The sequence below is a fragment of the Bos taurus genome, chromosome 28, assembly GCF_002263795.3.
Source record: "Bos taurus isolate L1 Dominette 01449 registration number 42190680 breed Hereford chromosome 28, ARS-UCD2.0, whole genome shotgun sequence".
Taxonomy (NCBI): domain Eukaryota; kingdom Metazoa; phylum Chordata; class Mammalia; order Artiodactyla; family Bovidae; genus Bos; species Bos taurus.
Window position 1 is genome coordinate 25,758,796 of NC_037355.1, and position 23,180 is coordinate 25,781,975.

General features: G+C 51.5%; 2 protein-coding genes across 8 annotated transcripts in view; one reads left to right on the forward strand and one right to left on the reverse strand.

Moving 5' to 3' along the window:
- HK1 (hexokinase 1) overlaps nucleotides 1-9,369 on the forward strand; it is a 112,543-nt gene extending 103,174 nt beyond the window's left edge. For 3 of the 4 annotated variants that reach the window (XM_024986501.2, XM_059882407.1, XM_059882406.1), the window contains 4 exons: nucleotides 1,076-1,259; nucleotides 3,330-3,485; nucleotides 6,655-6,888; nucleotides 8,484-9,369. In XM_024986501.2, the coding sequence (XP_024842269.1) occupies nucleotides 1,076-1,259; nucleotides 3,330-3,485; nucleotides 6,655-6,888; nucleotides 8,484-8,628 (719 nt within the window). In that variant the 3' untranslated portion in view covers nucleotides 8,629-9,369. The remainder of the gene's footprint in view (nucleotides 1-1,075; nucleotides 1,260-3,329; nucleotides 3,486-6,654; nucleotides 6,889-8,483) is intronic. The other variant, NM_001012668.2, reaches the window with a different exon arrangement.
- On the reverse strand, nucleotides 1,158-23,180 carry TACR2 (tachykinin receptor 2). 4 transcript variants are annotated; one of them, XM_010820530.4, is made up of 6 exons: nucleotides 22,141-23,180; nucleotides 20,044-20,238; nucleotides 16,052-16,205; nucleotides 15,228-15,424; nucleotides 11,657-11,767; nucleotides 1,158-3,951 (listed from the first exon to the last, which is right to left on the reverse strand). In XM_010820530.4, exons 1-6 carry the CDS (start codon nucleotides 22,530-22,532, stop codon nucleotides 3,813-3,815), a joined length of 1,188 nt encoding a protein of 395 aa, XP_010818832.1. In that variant the 5' UTR covers nucleotides 22,533-23,180; the 3' UTR covers nucleotides 1,158-3,812.

Below are 23,180 nucleotides of genomic sequence, written 5' to 3' on the forward strand. Positions count from 1 at the left end.
CAGGCCAGGGATCGAACCCCGGCCCCCTGCATTGGGAGCACACAGTCTTAGCCCCTGGACCACCAGGGAAGCTCCTTTCTCAGGAGAATCATCAGAATTTCAGAGATCTGTGATACCAAAATGGTGAGGAACCATTGCTTTAGAAATGTACCCTGGACATGCTCAGGACGCTGTCCTTCGGTGAACTAACCACAGGCCTCATTGTAGAACACGCAGGAGAGTTTATTCAGGCAGAGTCCATGACCAAGTTTGATAAGATATATGGACATAAGTGGCTGGATAGTAGACAACACCTCCATGTATTAATAGTATTTTATATATGCATGCGTGCTAAGTCGCTTCAGTTGTGTCCTACTCTTTGCGACCCCATGGACTATTGCCTGCCAGGCTTCTCTGCCCAAGGAATTCTCCGGGCAAGAATGTTGGAGTGGATTGCCATGCCCTCCTCCAGGGGATCTTCCTGACTGATCTCCTGCTTTGGCACGCAGGCTCTTTACCCACTGGGAAGCCCATTTATATATATATATACACATATGTGTGTGTGTGTCTGTGTATCTGTGGCCAGTGTGTTGGGGGGGGTGGGGGAAGAGAGATGGAGAAATACCCTTTCAATCTGAATGCTGCATAAACCTCCACCACTTTTAAGATGCATCCCTTTGCTCTAACACCATCTTGTATTAAAGTAAGCATAGCCCTGCTTGGTGGAGAAGGCAATGGCACCCCACTCCAGTACTCTTGCCTGGAAAATCCCATGGACGGAGGAGCCTGGTGGGGTGCCATCTATGGGGTTGGACAGGGTAGGACACGACTGAAGCGACTTAGCAGCAGCAGCAGCAGCCCTGCTTGGACAGGTGAACATATGAGGCTCTTAGTATTGGTGCCTTTGTATAAAGTGAGTTAATCAAATGCTCTGGGCAGTTTTCACTCTAACTTTCCCATTATAGTTTGAGATTTTCCTGGAAGACATTGGGAAAGTGAATGTTCATCTCAGAAGCGTGCCCCAGTGGAGCGCCAGGCCTGGTTGCAATCCCCCTCCCCACTAAGGGCCATTCATTCCCCACTTTATGTATTTCAGGGACTGGCAGCAATGCCTGCTACATGGAGGAAATGAAAAACGTCGAGACGCTAGAAGGAAACCAGGGACAAATGTGTATCAACATGGAGTGGGGTGCCTTTGGGGACAACGGGTGTCTGGATGATATCAGAACAATCTATGACAAACTGGTGGATGAGTTTTCTCTAAACTCTGGGAAGCAAAGGTAATTCCACCTGGTAGAGGAGACAGGATGGTGGCGGGTGGGTGGGGGGCGGGGGTGCAGGGTACGTGGCTGTGTTTCTGCCTGTGTTTGTTTATTTTTTGGCCGAGTCATGTAGCGTGTGGGATCTTAGTTCTCTGACTAGGGATTGAACCTGGGCCCCTTGCATTGAAAGCATGGAGTCCTACCTAACCACTGGACTGCCAGGGAAGTCCCCTGCCTGTTACAGTGAAAGAAGTTTCTAGTGGGAGGGGGCTTTGCACAGAGCTTGGAGACTGTGGTCCCTCAGGTTAACTCCTAACCTTTTCTTTTGGCCCAAGGAGAACAGAGAACTTAGGGGTAGCAGTAGCACATGGTACAAGATGGCCCAGGTTGATGTTCTGTCCAGGTGCCTCCTCTGGGTACAGGGTGGCAGTGGTCACACCAGTCCTCTCAGTGACCATGTTTATTCTGGAACATTCTGGTCTTGCTGTTGCTCTATGTTTCCTCCCCATAGACTAATAGAAACCTCTTGGTCAGCAGGCTGCTCCCTTGTTTAGTGGAAGCAGAACACCCTTGACTTGCAGCTGTTAATGGGCAAGGGAAGTTAGGATGTTGCCAGGGCGGGTGGGGATGGGAGTGGGGGCTCCAGGTCAGGGCTGAGGCTGAGGCCCGCCTCCCTTTAGCCTTCCCACAGCAGACCTCTAGCGCCTAGTGGCTATTGGAGCTTTGCAACTTGGGTTTCAGGGACCCTCCCCAAGATGCCAGTGTCCCCCTTCCCAGCAAAGAGACAAATGATCTCTTGTCTCAGGCTCCCAGGTATCAGGCCATCCTCTGCCACAGCCAAGATGGGGTGGTCAAGTCACGTCCCCAGGAACAGAACAAAGAGCTGGGGTAGTACCTCTCAAACATAAGTGATTCTCCAGCTAATCTCAAGATTTATGTCTTTTCCAAATACCACCTATGCTGCATGTTTTTCTTTAAATCAGCTTGTATTCTTGAGTTTAATGAGGGAGGAAAAACCAGTATTATTACCATAAAATGGATATAGTGAAGAAGAGCATTATTTCAGTCCTACCTACTGTGCCCACCAGCGCTCTACAGGAAGACCCTCTTTGTTAAGAGAGAGATGTGTAGGGGTTGGAAGGGGTTAGAGCCATATTAGCACCAAACTGTTCCACACCAAGGAGATGTCTCCTTGGTGAAATGAGAAAGACTAGGTGAGAATTGAGGATAGTTGTGCTATTTCTTGTGTTTTTTTTTTTTTTCCTGTGGAGCACCCCAGATCTTCTGGAGTATACAGATTCCAGGAGAGTCTTCCCAGCTTAGGGACACTGAGACATGGGGTGTGTGCATGGAAGCAATTAAATCTCTTGTCATTTCCTGAGGCCCTTGAGCATGGAGAGGGCAGGAATTAAAAGCCCCAAGAACAGGTGGCCCCCAGGGGTGTGGTGGCTGCCTGGGTCCTCCAGCCCGTGTGGCTTTGTCACTCTGTGGGTGCTTGACAAGCACCCTGGGTTGTGGCAAAACCTTCGGAAAATCTAGTGGAAACATTCCCCGTGTTCTTATCCCTTTAAGCTGCTTGCTAGTTCTGCAGTTAGGTATTGAGCGCTTGACCGAGAGCAGCCCTATGTTGTGCTAGGCCCTGGGACACAAAACTGAGCAAGGTACTCACACTCTGTCCCCTCGAGGCTTTCACTGCAGGGATGCTGAGAGGGCGAGGACCCCTGTGTGTTGGGAAGAACGGAGGGTGCCTGGAAGCTGAGCAGGCAGGTGGGGAGGACAGACCCCTTGGAGCAGTGATGGTTGAACTGAGAGCTAGGAGCTTGAGTGGGATTTCACCAGGCAGAGGCAGGGAGTCGGGTGAGGAAGAGGATGATCCAGCGATGAAACAGCGCCGATGGTAGATACCGCATCTGATCCTGGGAGGGTTGGGGATTCCTCAGTCCTTCCCGGTCTTGCACTTTGCCTCTGCCAGGGAGCACAGGGCTGGGTACACGGGGTGGTGATGCCCGTGAGCCACAGGAAGGCGCCCATGGTTACTCGAGACCAGAGGCCTCCTAGAGATGCCCAGCCTCCCTCCTCTCATTCCAGGTATGAGAAGATGATCAGCGGTATGTACCTGGGTGAGATTGTCCGCAACATCTTGATCGACTTCGCCAAGAGGGGCTTCCTCTTCCGGGGGCAGATCTCTGAGCCGCTGAAGACCCGGGGCCTCTTTCAGACCAAGTATCTCTCTCAGATCGAGAGGTGAGCGGGCAGGGCCTTCAAGTCACAGGTGGGCCTGGCCAGGGGGCTGTGATGGGGGTGGTATGCAATCTAGGGGACATTCTGGCCGTTTGTGAGCGTTTTCTTCTTCTCTGGAGTAGTATACCCTGAGCAGTTGCATGTTGAAGTTCCATAATTTTACTGTAAATCATTCCCTTTTATTCATTCTATATGTTAGGGCGTTATATTGATTTGTTTGAAATCGTCCTGTGTGTAATAGGTTACATTTCAGGATAGGAAAGGTGCATCGCAGATATTTGAATTGAAGGAGCATCGAGTCCAAAAGAGCCAAGCGCCACTGGTCTGACCTCACCCTCTTCTCCGAAAGGCAGCTGCGGACTCAGGGCTCACCACCCACAGTGTCCCAGCGAGCTGCTTCTGTCTTCCTCCTGTTTTTCTCAGATGGAGTGAACATTTCATCTCTACCATCGCCATCTTGCACAGTGAACTGTGGGAGAAAGTAGGAAAGTGCTCAGCAAAAGCGCTTGTGCAGAAGCCTCCTACATTTTAGGATGGTCATGATAGCGGCACTGGGCCAGGGCCTGCTCCTCACTGTCCCCCAAGCCTGGGTCTGTAACCTGCAGGTGAAACTCCTTGCCCCCCAGAACCCATGCAGTAAAGTGCTCGCTGCTGTAGACAGCAGCCCCGAGGCCCCGACCTTGGAGGTCTTGAGCATCCAGAGTGGTGGCATTTCACAGTCTCAGGGGAGGGAGGGGCCATGATAGGGAACCAAGTTTCCCACTTCCTTCTCTCTTCGTTCTCAGTTCACCCATGAGCCAGGGTGTGGAAAATAGCAGCCAGAAAAGAAGGAGAAGAAAGTATCAGTGAATATTTCTTGTTAATACTTTTTTATCATGGTCAAGTGAAAAAGTCTGACTTTTCACTGTCGAGTCTGACTCTTTGTGACCCCGTGGACTTCTTTACGACTTTCATCTGTCCATGGCATTCTCCAGGCCAGAATAGTGGAGTGGGTAGCTGTTCCCTTCTCCAGGGGATCTTCCCAACCCAGGGATCAAACCCAGGTCTCCTGCATTGCAGGCGGATTCTTTACCAGCTGAGCCACAAGGGAAGCCCTTTTTACTGTGGTAGATACACATAGTGTTAACTTTATCATTGTGACCATTTTGGAAGTAGACAGTTCAGCGGCATTAAATACATTCACTTTGTTGTTCGACCATCTGCACCATCCATCTCCAGAACTTTTTCATCTTCCCAAACTGAAATTCCGTACCCATTAAATACTAACTCTCCATATCCCCCCTCCCCCAGCCCCTGGCAACCACTGTTCTACCTTCTGTGTCTATGACTTTGACTTCTCTAGTGACTTCATGTAAGTGGAATCATACAGCCTCTGTCCTTTCACATCTGGCTTACCGCACTTAGCATAGTATCATTAAGGTTCATCCATTTGTAGCAGAATTTCCTTTTTTAAGGCTGAATATGAGTAATTCCTTGTATGGTATACACCACATTTTGCTTATCCATTCATCCATCCATGGACACTTGGGTTGCTTCCACTTTTTGGCTGTTGTGCATAATGCTGCTATGAACATGAGCGTGCAAATACATGATCACATCCCGGCTTTCGATTCTTTTGGTTATATACTCAGAAGTGGAATTGATGGATCACATAATTATTTTATTTACTTGGAGGAACTGCTATACTCTTCCACAGAGGCTGTACCATTTTACATCCCACCAACAGTATATACAAGGGCTCCAACTTTATATCCTCGCCAACACTATTTACTTTCTGTTTTTATTTTTCTTTTAATAAGAGCCATCCTGATGGGTGTGAAGTGCTGGGGAAGGTCTTTTCAAGTGTCATATCAAAGGGAGAAATAATAAAGAGAAAATTGCAAATTTTAGCCTCATGGTTTCTGTAAGTTAAAAACAATATCAATCATTAAGCTTAAAAGACAGAACAGCAAACCAAAGAAAGAAAACATCTGCATTCTATATGACAAGATATGGCATGGTGGGTGAGAGCTTTGGTAGTTCTGGTCCTGAGACCTGCTCTACGTCACTGGCTGTGAGCTCTGGGTGAGTTACTCAATCTCCTCCAGCCTCAATTGCCACATCTTTAAAATGGGAACAGTCAAATGTGGATCAGTTGGCTGTTAGGAAGAGGAATGAAGTGATGTATGTAAACACCTGTCACATAGTGAGTCCTCAAAAAAGGCTCACTGCTCTTGTCACTGTTGTCGTCATCGTCACTGTTTCATTGTCAACTCTTTCAATTTCATGAAGAGACAAATATCCCAGGAGACCAAGAGTCAACTTTCAGAAAGGCACTTGCCTTCTGGGTCAAAAGCCCTTTGACCCAGAAATGTATCCTAAAGGAAAAATCTGAGTTGCACACAAAGACTTATAAACAGGAATGTCATCAGAGTGTAGCAAAAAATTTCAAGTTAAATTTCTCTAAATAAATTATGGTCATTCCCAGAATGAACTACTATGGCAGCCTTTTTCAATCCTGGTCTTGGATAAGGAGGTAGGAACTCCCTCAGATATATGAAGTAAGAAAAAAGCAAGAAAGAAAACCATATATAAAGGGCAAGCCCACAATATTATTATCAACTATGTGAAAGTGAAAGTCACTCATCATGTCTGACCTTTTGTGACCCCATGGACTGTCCAGTCCATGGAATTCTCCAGGCCAGAATGCTGGAGTGGGTAGCCTTTCCCTTCACCAGGGGATCTTCCCAATCCAGGGATTGAACCCAGGTTTCCTGCATTGTGGGTGGATTCTTTACCAGCTGAGCCACAAGGGAAGCCCATTTATCAACTATACTCCAGTAAAAATAAAAATTTAAACATAAATAAATGACAAGCCTATTTATATACAGAACAAATGCAGTTTAATGATATTCCAGAAAAACAGATTGGAAGGAAATATATTTAAACCTTAATAGTATTTTCCCCCAGTGTTGGGGCTGTAGAGTTTCAATTTTCCAATTTTTCTAGAGTTGCCAGTTTTTCTACAACTTAACTTGTAATACTTGGAGGGTCATTAAAAAAAATATTATTTTGAAGGGAAGAGAAAGCCCCATAACCCTTTTCGTGGATAAGCTCAGTTTTTGGGGGCTGGCCCCTGCTGCTCTCCAGCGGGTTCCTTTTCATCCGGCCTCCTGACTTTCGTCCCCCACAGCGACCGATTAGCGCTGCTGCAGGTCCGGGCCATCCTCCAGCAGCTGGGCCTGAACAGCACGTGCGACGACAGTATCCTCGTGAAGACCGTGTGTGGGGTGGTGTCCAAGAGGGCGGCGCAGCTGTGTGGCGCAGGCATGGCTGCTGTGGTGGATAAGATCCGCGAAAACAGGGGGCTGGACCGCCTCAACGTGACTGTGGGCGTGGACGGGACGCTCTACAAGCTTCATCCGCAGTGAGTGGGGCTTCCATTGGTGGCGGGCGCGTGGGCGAAGCCCCTTTTGGTTCCGGGACACCAGGATGTGATTTCCCGCCCTCCAGTAAAACTCCTCACCAGGAACACAGCCGGCCTGCAGGCTGTGCGGTCGGAGCGGGGCTTGTTTGGCATGAGGAGGCGGGTGCAGGGCGGAGAAGTGGCTTCACTTGGCCAGTTCACCCCGTGGTCCTGACATTTCCTGCTTGCTGCTCCTCCCGGGCCCCTTGTATCCTGGGCGGGGAGCAGGAAAGCAGGAACAGGTGGGCGTGGGCTTACCCATCAGCCTGGGGGAGAAGCTGTTTCTTAGAAGCCAGGAGAGGGAGTGAAGGAAAGGGAGAGGACCCACTGTCTTGTTCTGCTACATCAGTCTGTCAAGAGCCTTGGAAGGCAGGAGCAATCGTGGCCCTGGGCTTTGGAGCACGGAGGCGGGCGGGATCAACCTCCTTTGGGCCCGGTGTCCCACATCCCATGCTGGAGGAGAATGGGTGGGCCCATCTGCTCTTTGACCCGCCGCATGTCTCAAAGCTGGGCTCTTACGAATGGAGTGACCTTATTATTGTCGAAACAGAGGTACTTTGGCCAGTTGAGAGAGGGCTACTAATAATTACAATGGGACCATTCCCCAGTAAACGAGCCATAACGTCACCCTACTTTAAAGCAGGCATACCCAACTCAGCATGAACAGTGCCCGCTTACCTCACGGCCGTGGCTTGGGATGGGACAGGCTGTCTGGCTCCATTTCTTCACCTTTGTCACTGTCCTCCTTGTCACTGTGTTTAGAGCTAGTCTCTGGAGCCCAACGTGGACAGGCTTGGATTTAATCCTGACAGCACCCTTTAGAAGCTGTGCTCAATTCCTTCGTCTCTGTCAAGTCTCCTCTTCTTTGCAGGATAATAACCATTGGCAGACTGGACATTACGTATATCAAGTGTGGGACACCTAGGAGATACTCAGCAGAGGGCAAGCAGTATTACCTCTAGGAGCCCTGCTGCCCTGAGCATTCTCAGCCTGGCCCTATCTCATTTGCACCACAAAATGCAAGAATCCAGAGTCGCTTCTCATTTAGAGATTGTGCTTCACTTGGGGGTGGAAAGGAAGGCTCCCTCTCAGCTTCAGGTGCTGATGGGCTGGGGTCTCAGAGGGCTGCAAGCTAGGGATGGGTGATGTTTGTTTCCATGAAGCCTGCTGAGCTAACACCTGACCTGGCCTGGCGCGCCTCAGTGGTCCACGCCCAGGTCTCGACACCCCCTTCTTGGATTTCGGTCCTCTCAGCTCCTCAGGCTCTGAGGATGGGAGCTGTCTGGGTGTGTTACTCATGCGTTGCCCTCAGGAGCTGTCCAGAGGAGCTCGTTTGGGATTCTCCGTCGTGTCTCCCTGCTGCAGAGTGTAATTAGGTTGGCAGTAAACCTGCTTGCCTCCCGGCCATTCTCAATAAGTCTCTGCTGCTTCAGAGCAGCCCCACCCCGCTCCTTCCTCGCTTCCCTCCTTCCCTTTGGCTGCTTCAGCATCTTCAGGTGGGTCCGGCATCTCTCCTATTCCTCTACCAACCCATCTCTATTTTTCGTCCTTTTCAGCTTCTCCAGAATCATGCACCAAACCGTGAAGGAACTGTCACCAAAGTGTAATGTGTCCTTCCTCTTATCTGAAGACGGCAGCGGCAAGGGAGCCGCCCTCATCACAGCGGTGGGCGTTCGGCTCCGGCAAGAAATGAGCAGCTAAGAGTCCTGACCCCCAGCCTGCTGCCCTTCCAGCACTTCTCTCTTCAAGCAGTGACCCCTTATTTTGCCCAGCGAGCTGTGCTGGGAGACGCCGGCACCAGAGCCCGCCTGCACCACCACAGGGAGGAAACCAGAAGCCCACTAACGGCGCGTAACGTAGGGTACAAAATAGAGTGTGTGCTGTTGATAATCTCCCTGCCCTCCAGGTCCCTCCTCACCTGCCCTACCACTCTGCATGATTTGATTTCAACCCGGTCGTACGTTCCCCACGTGTGAAGTTTAGTGGCGTCCGTTTCTAATTTATGCATTCGTCCAACAGTTATTTATTGGCCCAAGATGAAAAGTCACACTATCTGACAGGCCTTAAGGGCCTCCGCTGCCCGTCCCTGGGGACCCGTCCCCCATGTGCAATGTATTATCACCAGCAGACACTGCCGGGACTTCTCCTCCCATGGGTGCAGTGGCCGCCACTTCCTCCCGGCCCCGCACCCGCTGCTGGCTGGTGTCCCAGCTGGGCATGGCAATGCCACTGAATTATGTGTCCGTGGAACTGGTCATAGCCACAGTGTGACAGTCTTGCCTTCTGTCTGTCTTGGGGAGGGGAGGTGGGCAGTCCTGCGGGCAAGTGTCTTGTCTCCATTCGGGTAAAAGGAACCAATCAAGAAACAGTACGCTCATTGGAATTACCCATCGCTTTTGTGAGCCATGTTGTATGACCTAGTAAACTTTGTACCAATTCAAAGACCCGAGTGATGCTTAATGACTGGGGAGTAGGGAGGATATTGGGGGATGTGGCAAAAACCAAACCCTGGGGGGTTTTGTGGCCTTCTGGGTCGGGGGCAGTTTGAAATGAAGGCTGTGTTCTTCAGCCTTCAGCCTTCTTTTGGCTCAAGGATGCTCTCCCCGTGTCTTCTAGCACCTGCCCTCCAGGCTCCCTGCTGCAGCCCCAGGGGCCTGCCTTGGGGAGGGATTCCTGCACTCCCACCTTGACCCCTTTCAGAAGGTAAAGGCTTCTGTCTTCCAATAGCCTGTCTTCCTCACCTGTAGTTGGAACAAAGTAGAAGCTTGGCTTGCAGGGGCTGTTTGGGTTTCCCGAGAGGACGGGGCAACACTGGCCCCCGCTGCTCCCGCTGTTCCCGAGCAGGTCCTGTCTTCATCATCCTGTCCGCCAACTCCAGGCCAACAGATGAAGAGACCCCCTGCCCAAGTAGATGAAGCCTTGCAGCAGCCCTGGGTAGCAGGGTTGTGGTGCTCTCCCCACCCCCACCCCACACACATCCCCATTGAAAATTAACCCCTTCTATGGGAAACTGGCCCTTGCCCAACCCTTCCATCCCTGCCCCACCTCAGCCTCGAGGGTACCGTTCCACTCTGTGGCTGCCATTTTGGATTCCTCCCCCCAAGCTGGTCAGTGGACCCCACATCAGTCCACATTCTGGTGCCCTGTGATTGCAGTGCCATGTCACACCTCTGCAAGGTCTTCCCCAGGACTGACTGCGTGTTCACTTTGTTTTGTGAGACCAGGGTCCCTTTATTGGCACTGCCAGCGCCTACGGCACAGTGATTTTGTGGAGAACACAGGTAACATTAAACTCTAGGTGTGCATTTACAGCATTATGTGGTTCTTCTGGAAGGGCCCGAGGCAGGAAAGGTGAGTCAGCAAGCAGGGTGAGGTGTGGACCCGGCTGGGCCTGGAGCTTTCTAGGGGATGGAACGGTTGGTGTTCTCTGCCTGCCAGCCTCTTGAGCGGAAGTTAGGGTGACGGCTGTGTTGCTGACTCGAAGAGGCATTCATGTCAGACGGCTGCCATGGCAGTAATGAAAGTCACGGCTGCTGTTTATGAGGGCTTCCCAGGTGACTCAGTGGTAAAGAATCTGCGTGTCAATGCAGGAGACACAGGTTTGATCCCTGGGTCGGGAAGATCCCCTGGAGGAAGACATGGCAACCCACTCCAGTATTCTTGCCTGGAGAATCCCATGGACAGGAGCCTGGTGGGCTAGAGTCCATGGGGTCACAAAGAGTTGGACATGACATAGTGACTGAGCACACACGCTGTTTATGAAGCACTTAACATGTATTGGACTTGCTAATTTATAGGCATCTCTCCCATCATCCTCAGCCTCCCTGCAAAGTAGTTTTGCAACTGAAAGAGGAAGGCAATGTGAAGGTCATTGTCTTGAGACCACCCAGCTGAGGCTTCTTTTGACCCTTAACCACCATCTCCCCTGGGGTGGACCTGGGTTCTTAGATGCTAAAGCAGAGAAGCCCTGGATTGGCTCACAGGTTAGGGGCTTTGCAGAATTAAGCAGCTTCTTTCCTTGTGTCTTTATCCTGATAATAAATCAGTGTCATGGTTGAGTACTGCCCACGGGTGTGTTTTGTTTGGTTCGCACAACATTTATAACAATGTGAGCCAAATTTAACAATTCTGGAAGTTTCACAAATTTGGATTTCTGGCTTCTCTTGAAAGATGTAGAGGATCAGTCACATGGCAGCATTTGCCCAGAGCTGATCAGCTACTCTCCCCTTTGGATTCCTATGCCCTCCAGTTTGCCAGTCCCCACCATTCCCTATTGGCCCGACACTGAAGTCAGTTATCTTTTATCAATATATCTACAATTTTTCTTTCATACCGGGTTCAATTTACTCTATGTTGTATGCCCCAGGAAGGCATTCGACCTTGCAACTCCTGGATTAGATAAGTGTTAGCTCACCCTGTCTTCTTTGAATTATTGGATCCCCTGAAGCACTGTCTGAGGGGCTGGCTGGGAGAGGCAGGACCCACTGCAGAGTTCCTGGCCCCATCTCATCTTTCCATTGATGTACTGAAGGGTGAGGCACGGGCCAAACTTTCAGAGGTGGTCCTTTCGACTGGCTACTTCTCAAGGGTGCGGAGCCTCTCCCTGCAGCCAGGCACTAGGCTTTAGGGTTCAGTAGACACTCCAGCCTGGGGGCTTTCAGCCTGCCCGTTGACAGCCTCAGAGGGGGCCACATCCCCAGACATGAAAAAAATCTCTTTAGTGTGACACCTGTTGACCCTCGTGGAGAGGGATGGAGTGTAGGTCAGCTCCATCTTGTCCTCCTCGGTTGGTGTGACCCATGGACAGCAACGGAAAGCAAGCCGGAATCCAGAGCGAAACCTGAGGGGTGGAGGGGTCATCTTGAGAAATGAAGTGAGGCCAACAGTTATGGGAACTGCCCTGTGGCTGCCCCACCTCCAGGAGCCGATCTCCCCTCCAGAGTAAAGTTGCTTCAGAAATTCACTCGTAAGAGCTCAGGGTCTCTGGAGGACTTCCCTGGTGGTCCAGTGGTTGAGAATCCTCCTGCTGATGCAGGGGACGAGGATTCGATCCCTGGTCCAGGAACTAAGACCTCACATGCCCGTGCAGCTAAGCCCGTGACCACAACTACTGAATCCCGAGCGCCCTAGAGCCTGTGCTCCACAAGAGAAGCCACTGAAATGAGACGCCTGCGCACCGCACCTAGAGAAAAGCCGGTGCGCAGCGAAAGACCCAGGGCAGCCAAAAATAAAGAATTTTTAAAAAAGAGCTCAGAGACACATTCTTTAGTGGGTTGGAGTTTTGGAAACAGCCAGAAGTAATCTGGAGCCAAGTCCAAGTTTGAAGTGGGTGATTAAGCTGGACAAGACCATTTGTTACAAACAAACAAAAACAAACCAAGTACAATTATAACACAACAGATTTTCTTGTTTGATTTGTTAATTGGCTTCTAAAGGAGTATGCAAAGAGGAATCTTAAGAAATTGGGGCTTTGGCAATGTTGGCAGCAATAAGGATGCTCTCCAAGGGGACTGCTTTGAAAGGAAATATGCGCATGGACCTACTAAGTTTGGGGACATTTGCTTAAAAAATAAGTGAGCTTTCCCCATGGCAGCACAGAGGGTCCCCATGTAAACGAGAGATCAGAGGAAGGAGAGAGTGAGTAGAAAAAGTGAGACAGAGCTGGCAGAAGGTAGACACTGTCCTGTCAGCAGCAGAAATAAATGAGGCCCTGTGTGGTGCAGAGAGGCAGACAACTGAGTGAGTGGTCTGTTCCCAGGAGAGGCAAGCTTCTGTGTTGCAGAAGCGCGGACCTGACGTTGGTTCCTCCCCCTGTAGCTCTAGAGATTCCACGGTGCAGCCCAATAAATGCCTTTATTATGGGAGCTTCATGGCCACTGTCCCTTATACCTACATTCAGCATGTCCCAACCTGAGCTCCCTATCCTCTTCCCCCCATGTCCCTGACAGTCGTCCTCATCTCAATTCCTGATAACTGACCACCCAAGAACCTGGAGTCATCCTTGACTTCCTCTCCATCAAAGTCTGTTGACTCTACCTTAGCAATCTCCAGGTTCTGACCACTTCTCATGCATCTAAACCAACCATCTCTTGCCTGCTGGGATAACTGCAACTGCCTAATCCTCTCCCTGCTTCTCCCCCTTGCCTTGGGTGTTCCCTCTGCCTGGAACTCTTATCCAGACAGCTACCAGGGCCCACTCAGTCCTCAAATGTGCTCAAAAGGCCCCTCAGTAAGGCCTACCCTGAGGCCCTTCAATAAGGCCTACCCTGACCATCCTGTAAAATTGCAACCTTTATGCCCATTACTTCCCCCATTACTTCCTGTCCTCCCTTACCCAGTTCTCTTTTTTTCTATAGGATTTATCACCTAATACACACTGTGGCTCATTGACTCATTCAGTTCAGTTCAGTCGCTCAGTCGTGTCCGACTCTTTGCGACCCCATGAATCGCAGCACGTCAGGCCTCCCTGTCCATCACCAACTCCCGGAGTTCACTCATAGGTTTGCTTATTGTCTATCTCCACCTGCTCCCCAAGAAGGTCAGCTCCCTGAGGAAAGGGATCACTGTTTTTGTTCACCAGCGTATCCCAAAGGGCCTGGAACAGTGCTGGCACACAGAGCCACTGGAGATTATTTTCTGGAGAAAAGAAGATGGCACCAGGAGGAACAGTCCTACTGCAGAGCCAGTGTCTTCAAATACTGAAAGATCAGAGGTTGTTTCAGGAACTCATAGAGCCGTGGGGTGTTGACTCCCACGGACTGTCACTGGGTAGCAGGGCACAGACACAGAAGGCTGGGGGCCCTCCCTGATGTGACAGTCCCTGTCTCTAAGTTCTCACTTCTACAACTGCATGAGAGAAAAATGTGTGATGTGGGGATGAGATTACAGACCTTGGAAACATGGAATTCTTGTTGTATGAGTTTAGGAGAGTCTTCCTTTCTGAGACTCAGTTTCTTTATCTGTAAAATGGGGATAACACCTCCATCCCATTACATGGGTAGCCCTGGTGGCTCAGATGGTAAAGAATCTACCTGCAATGCAGGAGAGGCAGGTTTCTCCCTGGAGAAGGGAATGGCAACCCACTCTAGTATTCTTGCCTGGAGAATTCCATGGACAGAGGAGCTTGGTGGGCTACAGTCCATGGGGTATACTTGCCTGTAAGGAGACAATGGAGGGTTCTGACGCCTATTAAACATTCAAAAGATAAAAGTCAGTCTCTCACTTCCTTCTGGCCTGCCCCAGGTGGGTAGGATGTCTGAGCAACAAAGGCTCTATTGGCCTTATGAATGGCCTGGATATCAGTGCAGAAAGGTGATACAAGAGGCCCAGGGTCAATGTCACCCACATCACTGCCTTGTTAAGGCCAGGACTCAGTGTTCACCTCTCACCGACTCTTCCCTGGCCCCACCGTTCTGAGGCTGAGTGGCCTGCTCTACAAGAAGGACTCCTGGGCACTGGGGCTCCTGCCTGGCCCAGCATCTCCCACCTGTGCACGTGCTCCAGAGCAAATGCCAGCCCCTCAGTGAGACTCCACTTCTCTAGAGGTATGAGAGCAGCAGGGAGTGAGAATTGGGCTCCTTCCTCCCTGGCAGTCTCTGCCAAGGTCATTTCCTAGTGCCCCTGAAAGCCCCTCCTGTGATCTTCCAGGAAGCAACCCGTTTCCCCTCCAGCCTCAGCCCCAGGCCTCAGGCTGAGTGCTTCATTCGCTGCAGCTGGCACTGTCCTCACCCACAGACAGTCCTCAGCGCCTCCTCAATGTAGAAGGCTCTTAAAAACATCAGTACCTCCCTCCTTGTTTTTTTTTTTTTTGTCTTTATTGAATTTCTTACAATATTGCTTCTTTATGTTTGGTTGTTTTGGCCGACAGGCACGTGTGATCTTAGCTCCCCATCCAGGGATCAAACCCACACCCCCTGCGTTGGCAGGCAAAGTCTTAACCACTGGACCACTAGGGAAGTAGCCAAGTCCCTCCCTCCTTTACCTGGCTCCTTCCTTCCTCCCTCTCGGCTGTCCTTCTGCCTCTCTGCCCCTCTCTCCATCTCTCTGTCCCTCCCTTCTCTCTTCTCCTTGTCCAGGTGCAGCCCCCAGAAGAAAGAGCAGGAGCAGGCGGTCATGAAAGCTGTGGGCTGGGCATTGGGCAGAGCTTTGGGGAGGGGGTGGGGCTCAAGCGAGGCCCAGACGACAGCGAGGATTATGCTCAGGGATGCCTGTGAGGATGGCAATCCCATGGGGGTGGTGAAGCTGTGCAGGGGGGCCCAGATGGAACCAGGCTGAGGAGAGGGGCTGGGATGAGGGCTCACCTGTGGTTGAGGCAGCAGTAAATGATGGGATTGTACATGGTGGAGCTCATGGCCAGCCAGAAGAGCGCCAGGTAGACCTGCTGGATGAACTTGTGGCAGTAGATGTCCTCCTGGAAGGTGCCCAGGATGAAGTAGAGGTGGTAGGGCAGCCAGCAGATGGCAAACGTCACCACCACCAGCACCATGGTCTTCACGAACTGGTCCAGAAGACACTCAGGTCACTCCTCAGCCCGGATGCCCCAAGACCCACCAGTCTTCCTGAGGGTGAGGGTGGGGCACCCCTCATGCCAGCCTGAGAAGCCCTCAATAATCAGGTCCCCTCTGCGTCCGGAACCTCAGTCCCCCAGAACACCTACTACCCATGCACTCCTGGGCCCTCTACCCAGCTTTTGCTCAGGCTGGTCTCTAGGCTCACACTGCTGTCTTTTCTTCTTAGTCCTCACTCCTCAAAGCCCAGTTCAATGCCACCTTCTCTAAAAAGCGTCTTGGATCCTTCTTTGAGCAAAGCAGCTCCCCTCTCTGGAGAGTGGATGAGCTCTCGCTCCTAACCCCATCCTTAGGAGACACCCTGCCAGCTATGGGTCCGCAAGACCCCCACTCGCTGCAATCTGTGTCTGTCACAACCCAAAGTCTAAAGACAAGTCGGCCGGCCTGGGGAAGCAGGAATGAAGGCTCTGGCCAGAGACTTGGGACAAACGCAAGGTACATGCGGAGTCTATACTCCGCGGCGCCCTTTTGGGGGTGGGTCCGGAATGGCCGATGCCGAGGCGGGGCCAAACTTCCGGCCCCGCCCTGACCCCGTCCCCTCCGCCCCCGGAGTTCACCTTCTTCTTGGCCTGCAGGTGGCGCAAGTTGGCACCATGAGCCTGGTGCCCCGGGACAGAGCGTCTCCAGAGCGTGAGTCCGATGACACTGTAGGCGACGAACATCACCACGAGAGGCAGGAAGTAAATGAGGGCGATCACTATGAGGTGGTACCTGGAGGGAGAGTCAAGGGCCTGGGCACCTGGCGACTGCCAGAGCTCAGTCCCCAGGCCTTGCGGTGCCCCTGAGTTTTCCTGGCAGGCCACCTTGGGGCCGCCTCCCAAGACCTTGGTTTAATTTTTTTTTTTTTTTTTTAAGGCAAATCAACTAGCATATGTGCCCAGTGAGGGCTTCCCCTGCCGCAAAAGGGACACCAGTGTAAGCTCGGAGTCCTTCCAAGTGGCAGACAAGTTATCAAACGAGGAAATAAATAGGAATGAAAAAGTTAACCAATACTTTTTTTTTTTAATTTATAATGACATTAAGCACAAATGAAAGTGGCTCAGTCGTGTCCGACTCTTTGCGACCTCATGGACTATACAGTCCATGGAATTCTCTAGGCCAGAATACTGGAGTGGGTAGCCTTTCCCTTCTCTAGGGGATCTTCCCAACTCAGGAATCAAACTGGGGTCTCCTGCACTGCAGGCAGATTCTTCACCAGCTGAGCTATCAGGGAAGCCCCATTAAGCATAAAAGAGGAAGTAAAATTACATATCCCACCCCCACCACTATTAACGATTTGGAATATTTTCTTCCAGAATCATGCATTATATGTGTGTATATACACAGGTATTAGATTATATATATCGTCTATATCTGCATCTGTCTGTCTAAATAGATTTCCTGGAGTTGATACGTTTCTATCCTGCACCAGCATCCCTACCAGGGAATGGGGCAGTGAAGACAGGCCACATGGTTCAAGCTATCGGATCACCTCTTCCTGACTGTGAGCATTGTTGCAGCATCTGCTGCTCACATCAGCAGACACAATTTCTGCTGTGAGCAAGTGGCCTAGAACACCACTGATGGTGCTCATCCAGTCCTCGTGGAGGACACCCGGGGCTGTGTTGAGGCCCTTTTATTTCCTTTGGGGTAAAGGATATGCCTGCTGCCCCTTCTGGTTTCTGAGTGATGCTACAGTCACGCTCCAACAAGACCCAGGCAGCAGCATTTGGTGAATGGACCCGAGCCCCCTGGCCCTGTCATGTGACCTTCTTCTAGGAAAACTGAGGTGTTCCCAAGCCACTTTCCTCCGCACGTGCCAGCCTTTCTGGGCCCCTTTCAAGAGGTGCTGCCACCTGGAGGGAGGAGAGCAGACGGGTTCTTCCCTAAATACCTTCCCTAAAACCTGAGTTTAGAATTCGACTTTCTAATTACAACATGTCTGGCGCCTCCTAGACACCCTGATCCCCATCTGTCCTCCTGTGGAGCAGATAAGGAGAGGAGGAGCAGTGAGTGCCAGGCCCTGTCACCTTTGATTGTGAGGTCACAGATGGACCTTGAGGATCAGCTGCGCCATCTGCCTCAGTGTCCACATCGAGGAACCGAGGCTCGGAGAGGCACAGGAAGTCTGTGTCATGTGAAACAGCTCTACAGACTTAACACCTAAATGATTTCCCTTTCACTGAGAATGAGCCCTGAGGAATCAGAAGACCTGGGTTCTTGTCCAGCCTCTAATTTAAAGCATGACCTTGGGCAATCAGATCTCTCCTTCAGTCTCAGTTTCCCCGTTTGTAAAGCATGGAGATCATCTCCATCATGCTTCCCGAGTATGAGTGATGCCCCTTTGGTGCCTCATTCTTTTTTGGGTCGGTGCAGGATGGGGATTCACTCTGGGCTAAGTTCCCACCAGAAGGGAGAGCCAAGGAGCTTTGGGGACCATCTTCTAGGGCCTGCCATTATCAGGAATGGCTTCTCTCACACCTGAGACTGCCTTTTTTTTTGGCATTTTGATTTTGAAAGTGTATGTGCATTTTCCTGGAGAGGGCATCTGTCATTTTATCAGATCCATACACACAGAATGTGAGCCTGTAAGGATGGAGCCCCCAGTCTAAATCTCAGAAGCTCCCTAACCCAAGAATGAATAATAAATTCTCACACACAAGAAACCAAGCTTTCGCCCAAATCCTCTCAGAATTCGAAGTATCACCAACGTATACCCTCCTAGCCCACCTCTGCCCTCTTGCTTTCTGCCGTTGTCTGAATCAGGGTCACAAATCACCCACCCCAGAAAACTGGTGGTTGGTACCTTGAGTTCTCACCACTCCGTGCCTCCAGGAGAAAAGCTCCATGTTAAGGTGGAAAAAGGTCTGTCTAGTCAAGGCTATGGTTTTTCCAGTGGTCATGTATGGATGTGAGAGTTGGACTGTGAAGAAAGCTGAGCACTGAAGAATTGATGCTTTTGAACTGTGGTGTTGGAGAAGACTCTTGAGAGCCCCTTGGACTGCAAGGAGGTCCAACCAGTCCATCCTGAAGGAAATCAGCCTGCGTGTTCATTGGAAGGACTGATGCTAAAGCTGAAACTCCAATACTTTGGCCACCTCATGTGAAGAGTTGACTCACTGGAAAAGACCCTGATGGTGGGAGGGATTGGGGGCAGGAGGAGAAGGGGACGACAGAGGATGAGATGGCTGGATGGCATCACGGACTCGATGGGACATGAGTTTGAGTGAACTCCGGGGAGTTGGTGATGGACAGGGAGGCCCAGCCTGCTGCGATTCATGGGGTCACAGAGTCGGACACGACCGAGCGACTGAATTGAACAGAACTGAAGGTGGAAAAACATCGCCCCCCAGTGGCCAGTCTCGAAATGTTCCGCTCCCATCCCTTCCCTGAGCCAGGAAGAGGGGCGAGTCCCTACATGGACACCGCCGACGAAGCATTGAATCCTGAGAACGTGAGGGTACAGGGTGAGGGCAAAGACCAATGGCAGGGCCTGACCTCGAAACACAGCAGTCCGCAGAAACAGGCTTCTCAGAGGAATGGCGCCTTCTGGCCAGTGCTCGGGACTGGAGGAGAGGTAGGGGCCGGCGTCGGGAGACAGGGGGCGGGGAGGGGCCTGAATTATTGCCGAGATCTGGCGGCTCTGGGCTCAGAGCGTGTACAGCCTTATACTTGCGGCAGCCAGGCTTTTCTTGGACTAAGTCTGACGGGTTTGTTTTCGTTTGCTCCGGTTTAAACGACCACATACTGGGCACAGGTTCTGCTGCAGTGCCTCACAACAACCCCTGAGCAAGGTTCTCTTGCGAATCTCCTTTGAGAGAGAAAGAGCCAAAGGCTCAGAGAGGTTAAGTGACTCAAAGGATCCTTGAGCCAGCAGGGGACAGAGCAGGATTCCAACCCGAATACTGTCCCCAGAACCTCAACCGATTCTTTATCCTCAATTTTGAATTTCCAAGGTTCTTGGGGACGACAGAGCCACGTGAGAACTAGGCAAACTGAGGCCCAGAAAAGAAAAGGACTTATCCTGGGTCACACAGCAGCTGCACCGTGTCTGAGTTCTGCTTTCTGCCCCCATCCCTTAGCCGATGGTGCCTGCCTCATCTCAAGGCTATCTCCAGGCTCCTACTGAAAACATCCCAGACTCCATCATCTGCCCTTTCTTTCTGCCTCAGTACCCTGCTACCCCCCTTATTTAAGCAAGAGTGTTGACGAGATTGGACTCTGAAGCAGGACTGCCTGAATTTAAATCCTTGATTTACCACCTAATAGCTGTGTGGTCCTAGGCCCTTAGTTTTTTTAGTGCTTTGGTTTCCTCATCTGAGAAATGGAAATAATAATAATACATACTCATACTGTTGTGAGAATTAAATGAGTCCATGTATGTAAAGTGCTTAGACCAGACCTGACATTTACTGAGTGCTAAGTTGATCCTGTGCTCACATTATCCCCAGTTCACTCAGATACCTGTGCACTCACACTTACACACTGCACACGTGTACACCATGAATGTGCATGCACGCGCACACAGGCACATGTGCACACACCATGTTCCCCCATCCCCAGGCCTTACAAAAGGAGCATCTTGCCACCGCTGTCTTCAGGCCAGGCCACCACGCACTTGGTGGCACCCTCATCCGTGGTGATGGTGGAATAGAAGCACTGGGGGAAGGCGAGGGCCAGGGCCACCAGCCAGATGCCAGCAATGACCGCTCTGGTGCCAGGAGCTGAGAGCCGGGGCTGGAAGGGGTGGACGATGGCCATGTACCTGTGAGCAGAGGGCGGTGTGAGCGGTGCACACCCTTGAGACCAGTCTGCACCGGTGTGAGCAGTGCACGCCCTTCAGACCAGTCTGCACCTCCTCTTCCCACTCCAGGCCCACACTCTCCCGTCCTATTCCCCACACCCTGCTGGTGACCTGCAGAGAGCTGCCGAACTGGTGACTGTCTTGTAGACACGTGGCACACTAGCGCTCTAAACCTCTGTCCACCTCATCGCCTCCTTCTGAGCGTGGACATGCTCTCAGAAGGCCACAAGAGGGCAGTGTGGCCACACCAGAAGTCCATCTGGGGCATTGTCCTGCAGCTCCGCCCTGCCGAGTTCCTCAGCAGCTCAGCCTCTCTTCTGTTCAGAAACTTTAACAGAGCCCGAAGTTCTTCTGCACAAAGCCCAAAGCAGCTGCCTACCAGCAATCTGCAGTGAAGGAAGTGCTCTACATATGCAGAAATGACCTTGGTCCTAGATGACCCCCCCAGGCTTCCTCCCTGGGATTAATCTGAACCTTGAGACATGGCCAGGACAATAAGACAAAGCTCAAAGCCCACCCTTTCGCTGATCCTGACATGATATCTGATATACTACCTGCCCCACCCCAAAACACAAACCCTAGCGCTTCGAATCCCCTGCTGCTGCTGCTAAGTCGCTTCAGTCCTATCCGACTCTGTGCGACCCCATAGACGGCAGCCCACCAGGCTCCCCCGTCCCTGTGATTCTACAGGCAAGAACACTGGAGTGGGTTGCTATTTCCTTCTCCAATGCATGAAAGTGAAAAGTGAAAGTAAAGTCGCTCAATCGTGTCCAACTCCTAGCGACCCCATGGACTGCAGCCTATCAGGCTCCTCTGTCCATGGGATTTTCCAGGCAAGAGTACTGGAGTGGGGTGCCATTGCCTTCTCCATCGAATCCCCTATCCCCTTCCTATATTTTCCCATAGCCCTCATGACCTCAAAATACAATGTATAATTTATTTAGTCTTGTATTTCTATTTAAGTTTTCACCAGGGCAGGCATCTTTATCTGTTTTTACCTGAATGTGCAGAACAGTGTCTGTACATAGTGGGCACGGGGGGAATTTCTTCCTATGACTAAGAATGAATGAAGAAATGAATGGACGCGTCTCCATTATTACCATCCTGACCCGAGCCACCGTCTTCCCTCCCCTGAGTTACCTAGTCAACCGCCTCCTGCCTGTCTGGACTCCTGGCTCCACTCTGCCCTCTACAGTCCATACTACCCACCCCCCACCTGAGCTTTAAGGCGGAAGTTCCATGAGACCACACTTTTCCCACTGCTGTATATTTCCCAGCGCCTGGAACAGTGCCTCAGATACTTATTGAGTGAATGAAAGTCTCAGGTGACTTTCAGATCTGCTGACTGATCACTCTTCTACCCTCCTGTCCCCTATGCCTGCAGAGGCTCAGTCTGCAGCCCCAGAGATACAGTGCCTGGGAGGTAATTGGCCCCATCGTAATTATGTGGTAACTGCATGCAGTGTTTAATTTTCCCCTCAAATAATCTATCTAGGAAGAGGAAACAATATAAGCAATTTCCTTGTAAAATAAAGAAACCAAAACAAAAATCAACTCCAGAGAAGAACACTCCAGAAGGTCCCTAAAACACTGTTGTTCTTCCCTTATAGCCTTGAACACCCATCTAGGGCAAAGTTCTTTCTCGTGTCTAACCTTATCCTTTCTCGTCTCAGTTCCACAGTCCTCTGTGAAACTATTCCAGATGCGTAGTTTAGGATCATGAACAGGTTAGGAGGCAATTAATTCCCTGGGTTCCACACTTAACTTGCTGTGTGACTATGGGTGTGTTATCAGCCCTGTCTGAAGCCAACACAGTGAACCGGCTCCCCATAACTGCCCCACTACCCCGCTGCCCCTACTTGCCTGTCAGCAGCAATGGCAGTCATGGAGTAGATACTGACGAACATGGCTGTGATGGGGAAGAGGTTTTGGAAGTAGCAGAAGGCACGGCCAAAGTACCAGATGTTGTGGCTGGCGTAGACGAAGTTGAAGGCAGCGTTGAAGGCAGCCATGCAGAGGTCGGCCAGGGCCAGGTTGACGATGAAGTAGTTGGTCACCGTGCGCATCCTCTGATGGGCCAGAATGATCCAGATGACTGTGGCATTGCCCATCACAGCCACCAGCACCAGGGCCAGGTAGGCTGCGGTCCACAGTGCCAGCTGCCAGCCGGGCATGGAGAAGGCTGTGATGCCTGTGGCATTGCTGTCAAGGCCAGACGAGATGTTGATATCGGTCATCACGACACAGGCCCCCATGGCCGCCTCTGAGTCTGGCACAAGGGGTAAGGCTCCTTGGCTCCCTCCAGGCCCTGGTGCCCTGTGGGAGCACACAAATCCTCTCTGAGTGCGGGGAGCAGGAGGAGTAGGTGCCGAGCCAGGCGCGTCCAGGGAGCCGGGGGGGTCACTCCCAAGTCTCAAACAGAGATGAGTTAGGCTGAGCAGACAGCCGGGTCCAGAGCCCTAGGCACTTCAGATTCCCATGTCCTGGCCAGCCTTCTCCAACGTCACGTGGATATCTAGAATCCAAGACGTGGTCTCAGACTAAGAAACATCCTTCTAAATCATCAGCCTGTGTCTTCACTGCAGAAATGGAAAAAGAGATTCCAAGTGGGGACCAGCCCAGGTCATGTAGTAAGTTGGTGATAAACTCGAACCCAGGTCCCTCCTAATGTGGTTCAGGAGACATTAGGGATCAGACGTGCGCAAAGCAGCTGTCTGGATCCCGCAGGTCAGTTGTGCAGCAGGCTGTCTCTCCAGGCGCTGGGGTGCAGGCGGGGAGGCCTTCCCGCTGCTCTCCGGGCGGGGCTGTGTGGTGCAGGGCGACGAGGGCCTTGGCAGAGGTGCTGTCTTCTCACGAGCTGGGGCTTTGCCTCCGCCCTTCGTCCCACCTCCTGCGTGGATGGC

Bases quoted from the DNA above. Each gene is read 5' to 3' on its own strand.
- TACR2 (XM_010820530.4), bottom strand. From the start codon at position 22,532: ATGGGGGCCTGTGTCGTGATGACCGATATCAACATCTCGTCTGGCCTT. The intron at 20,239-22,140 runs GCAAGTAGGGGC...CTCTGCTCACAG, and splicing joins ACTGCCATTGCTGCTGACAG to GTACATGGCCATCGTCCACC. The intron at 16,206-20,043 runs GTAAGGCCTGGG...CTCTCCCTCCAG, and splicing joins GGTGGCAAGATGCTCCTTTT to GTACCACCTCATAGTGATCG.